Here is a 5,511-nt window from a genome sequence, read left to right on the forward strand (position 1 = left end):
TTGTTACTTTTTTGTTCAAAAATTCTTCTGCATATCTTGAGATGATGAGACAAATTTCCTTATTTTGTTATTTAGAGTGATTGCATTGTTTGATGTATATAGGTTAAACTAACCTTACATTCCAGAGTAAACTTCAGTGGTCATGATGTATTAGTCATTTTATATATTGTTCCATAAAATTAATAAATAAATTGTTAAGGAATTTTTGTATCTGTGTTTATTCAGAATATTGGTTTATAGTATTCATTTCTGGCAATGTTTTTGAGAGGTTCCTGTGTCAAGGTTATTTATATTTGTCTCAAAAATTAGTTGAAACACTTTTCTCCTATCTCTTATTTCTGAAAAACTTTTGTAGAGTTAGTATTTTTCCTTAAATTTTTGATTTATCAGTAAAACGGTCTGCGCCTGTGCTTTTCTTTCTGGGAAGGATTTGATAATAAATTTGTTCAACAATTACAGGGATATTCACATTTTTTATTATTTCATCAAGTCAATTTTGGTAAATAAATTGAGCTCATCTATTTCACTTAAGTTGCTGAATTTATTAGCATAAAGATCTTAATGATATTCTTCATTATCTTTTAAAATCTATATAATTATAAAACTTGTATCTGTCTAAATAGTGGTAATTTTTCTCTTTTCCTTCATCAGACTTTCTAGGACATAAAATTTTAATGGTCTCATAAAAAAGAAACCCAAATTTTGGATTTTTTAATTTACTCTAATTTTGTTTTCTTTAATTGATTTTGACTTATAGTTCCACTAATTTCTACCCTTTAACTGTGATATTTTCCTAATTTTAAGCAGATATTCAAAATACTGTTTTTGATTTTTTTCTCATATAAGAAATTAAAGGTATAAATTCTACTGTATGAATTGTACGTAGTATTCCACAATTTTCAATATATTATTGTTTAGGTGCTTCTTTTTGAATAACTGTTCATTGTGATTTCTGTTTGACAACTGGTTATGTCGAAGGAGCTGTTCATTTTTCAAATATTTGTGTTGTTGCTACATTCCACTGAGTTGGCTCAGACTGCAGAAGACTCTATGAATGAATGATGTCCATAATGTCCTATCCTCAACAGCCCTGCTCAAATGTACATTGGCTAGATCCAAGCCTACAGATTCAGATATAGTGGGGAAAGTAATTTTAATGCATGTTCTCATATAAGAAAACATCAGACCAGATAATTTATTAGTCAATGCATCGATAAATCTTAAATTTTGTCTAATTATTTTATTTAAATTCTTAAAAGTGACAATTTTTAAAATGTACCAGTTTTGTGTTAGGGAATAGAGCTTTAATGAAGTTATCGAGATACTTTATAAAAATGTAATTTATTATTAATATTTATGTAAGGTCAAGAAAAGCAAGAAACTGGGTAAGCACGTGTGTTTGCATTTCTGTGTGAGTGTATAACAAACTCTAGATCAATAAGGACTGTTTCTATAATATAATGAGAAGATATAGAATAATATTTCTCTAAGAAAACTTAATAATTACCTCCATTATAAATATATAAAAATTAGATTATAAAACTCCCCTTTGTGGGATCAAATATGTTTATATAGTACTAAAACATATGTAAACTTATAAATGGAAAATATTTGCAATATAATTTTCTCAGATTTTCTTAGAGGACAAAAAAGATCAAAATTCAGGTTGATACTGTGGTTCACACATACTTACACACACACACACACACACACACACACACACATTCATAGACATACGCATATCCTACTGAATGATCTGGATTTGATTAAGTTCTGAAAATATTTTGAGAATCTAATTTTACTTAAGCACAGTGTTTTCAAAGTGCTACCTTAGTTAAAATCAACTGAAAAGAAATTGAGGATGAGGTGGGGAAAATGAATTCAATCATGGTTTTATAATTTTAAAAAAGTCTCTATTTTAGATATGGCAGGTTGATAAGATTTTTTTCTTATGCTCTACTCCCCTTGTTTTAGCTCTGTTGAGTTTGTCCTAAAAAAACACGTTTGCTCATCTCTGTTCTTCTAAAACCAAGTAATCTTACATAATGGAGATCGGAGAATGCAAAATATTTCTCTAGTTGGTGGTGGCAAGTGCTTATGCATAATACTGATCATTAAATAGAGTGACTTTGTACAAATTAATTAAAACCTTTCTCTCTTATTTTAATAGCCAAAAAGCAAGCTTTGGGACATGTGATAATTACATTCCAGGTAGGAAAGAGTTCAATATACTTTAAAAAAGCATGTATGATTAATTTTAGAGGTAAGAGATTATCCTCCATTCAAAGTGATCAAGCAGTAGCTATCATGGAATATTATAAATATCAACTTTTTCTTTTCCAAGGAACTTTTTTCATGGCTCAGTGTACGCCTTCTAAAGATATTTTTTCTAAATCCAAAAATGATTATGCAAACATATATAGTACTATTAAGGTGAACATATTTACGTGTTAGTAATCATTTAAACTGATAATTTTACAGTTGAAAGGTAGTGAAGAAAACTGGTTAAAGAAGTTCTCACCCATGTCAGAAATGTCTTCTACTACATTTCTGATAGATTGTATCTGGCTTATAATTCGCTAAAAAAAGTCATTCCTTTATAAAACCAGTCACCCTGATGTTGAAGGACTTTATATATCAAGTGATTTTCCCTCATATATTGATCTAAAATATTCTGTATATTTTCTCAATAATCCTGCTTCAGTCTTTAGGAGATTCACAGGACAAGTCTATTTCCTTTTACATACAGTATTACTGTACATATTCAAATAAAGTGAGGATATCTCTCTTACTGGCCCCATCGGTAACTAAATGTCTTGAACCACTTCTAATAGGTAAATTTTACCCGACTGTCACAATTCTGTAGATATTCTTCATTTGTCAGTATCTTTATTAATATGCAACCTCTAACGTTGCAGTTCTTGGGTATATAACATTTACTTATAACTTGGAAAATGATTACTAAATAAAGTGATCTAAAATATTAGCATTTATATAGTCAATTGTATATTTACTAAATCTTTTATAACAGGCACTATATTAATTACTTTGAGGGCTACAGAAGTAGTTACCATATTTTCTGTCCTTCATAGAATTGTATTGTAACCAAAAGAGTAAAAAGCAAAATTCTAGACTGGATTAGATAGATTAAAAGGAAGCAGTAAAATGGTTTCTTTCCATTTATATTACAGACTATATTAGTTTCATGATCACCACTTTATATAGTTTTCTGTAAAAGTGGTAAAAATGAAAAAAAAATCAATTTTTATTTTCTCATATTAATAGCAGAGAATTTCAAACATTAACAAATAAATGAAGAAATAATCTGAATTGTTTGTTTATTCATTTACATGAAATGTAATACCTTACTGTCACTTTAGTTCTGATGAAATTCTATTTACTCTAAGGTGTATATTTAATGTTTTCTTATTTTAGTCAGTGAATTATGCAAAAAATCATGGAATCAGCAACACTTTGCCCTGGTATTTCCCAAACCACAGCGTCCAGGTACAAAAAAAAGATCACTACCTTCCCAACTACGAGATAATACAGTTCCTGTGAGTATTAAAAAGATCATATAATTTTATTAGGAATAAACTTGTGAAGTTATGTGTAAGGTCAGAACTGACCAATGAGATTTCTGTGATGATGGAACTATTTTAATATTTGCATCCCAATGTGGCCATTGAACCCTTAAAATGAGGCTCCTGTAACTGAGGAATTAAATTTTACATTTTCAATTCAATTTAATTCACATGAGGCTTTCAAATGCCATGTTACCACAGTTAAAGGTAATTCAAATTATACTACCTGGAGGAAGTAGATATCTTTTATTTGTGTTTCACTGTATAAAAATTGCCCCCTTATTTCCTATTAACTATTTGTTCAGTAACCCCACATTACAGAAAATACGTATCCAAAAGCACAGAAATCAAGAGATCCTAATGCCACAGTTAGTATAAACATTCAAAAAATGTTTACCAGCTAGAGAAGATCCTTCATTAGAATCAAGGAGTTACATTATATTCTAATCAGGTCAAAGCTCCCTCATCTCCTGTAATATAAATTCAAGATTTTGAATACAGGAAGATACAATATTTCCCAATGTTGCTGAAGTAATCATAGGATATGAAAATGTTCAAAGAAAAGTTTCCACCAGATGAATGTATTATTGTCTTGTTTATTTTAAGGAATATATCCAATCTGTAGTGATCCAGGGTCATTTGTTTTATATTTTAATTTTCTTACTTTATTCAATTTATTTTTCTATTTTTTGTTAACATTCCTTCCAAAATTTGCTATTTTTGCAGTTAAGTTTTGTAAATATTAGGTTATGTGTTAAAAACAAAATGTTCTGTTCTGCACAAATTAATATGCACTGAATGTTACAGTTTTTATTACTAAAGTTTCCTATCTGATGATAACAATTTATGTCTTGCCAAACAGGAGGAATTCCAGGCTTTTACTTTTAACTACAGTTAGCACTGTAAATTCTAGAGACAAAATGGAGAGCAGGATCAGACTGAACACAAAACTATTAGATATTAGAAAATATTAGTTTCTAAGTTAGCCTAGAAATGGAGGCTGGGCAAGATATTCCGAGCATCTCAAAAACAGAGTCAAAGAAAAAACAAACACTCTCCTGATTGTGAAGAGAGATTCCGATATGTCATTAGTAAGTGAAGGCCTGTATGAATTTTAACATAAAATCATGAGGGAATTATAAAGATATCCTAAATTGAAATTCGATCCAAAATGAGACAAGGTTATCTATTAGTTCAAAAAAGAATAAAAATAAAAAAGCAGAGTAAGCTATAAAATCTACAATTTATACACTATTTATTAAAATCTAAAATCTTTTCATGATATTGTATTTGGTATCTGGTAATAAAAGCTGTGTAATTCACACAAGTTATTCATCATTATTCTAACAAATATTTCAGAAATGTGATGAAGACAAATTAAAGGGAGGTTCTAAACAACAGTTATGGATGCACCATTCTTTAATGAGAATTTCCGAAAGACCTTCTGCTTATTTAGCTGCCAGGAGACAGTCTCCACATAAAACAACTTATCACCACAAGGGGGATGTCGAAGTAGCAAGTGTAAAGAAACCTTTATCTCCAGCTATTGACAAGACAGATAAAAAAGACAAAAAAACAGACAAGAAAGACAGATTAGATTCAGAAACCGCATCCAAAGTTTCACCGGAATCAAAAATATCTAAAGATTCACAGAAAGACAAGGACTCCAAAACAGTAACTATAGATGAAAAAGACATTGCAAAACCAGATGCTAAAGGAGACAGAAAGAAGGCCAAGGAGTCAACTATAGAATCAGAACCTGAAAAAGGAGACACAAAGAAAGATTCCAAAAAAGATAAGAAAGTTTTAAAGAAGGGCAAGGAGTCAGCTAGAGAATCTGAAGATGAAATAAAGGACACAAAGAAAGATTCCAAAAAAGATAAAGATACAAAGAAGAGAAAGGAGTCAGCTATAGAATCTGAAGATG

The 5,511-nt window shown here is 29.7% G+C and overlaps 1 protein-coding gene across 1 annotated transcript in view; it reads left to right on the forward strand.

Annotated features, from left to right (window-relative positions):
• Positions 1–2,170: 2,170 nt before the first annotated feature.
• CYLC2 (cylicin 2) overlaps positions 2,171–5,511 on the forward strand; it is a gene marked incomplete at its 5' end in the record, with an annotated part of 5,071 nt that continues 1,730 nt past the window's right edge. The window contains 3 exons of the mRNA XM_023526484.1: positions 2,171–2,211; positions 3,436–3,557; positions 4,944–5,510. Of these exons, the coding sequence (XP_023382252.1) occupies positions 2,171–2,211; positions 3,436–3,557; positions 4,944–5,510 (730 nt within the window). The remainder of the gene's footprint in view (positions 2,212–3,435; positions 3,558–4,943; position 5,511) is intronic.

The sequence above is a fragment of the Pteropus vampyrus genome, unplaced genomic scaffold (genome assembly GCF_000151845.1).
Source record: "Pteropus vampyrus isolate Shadow unplaced genomic scaffold, Pvam_2.0 Scaffold958, whole genome shotgun sequence".
NCBI classification, from domain to species: Eukaryota; Metazoa; Chordata; class Mammalia; order Chiroptera; family Pteropodidae; genus Pteropus; species Pteropus vampyrus.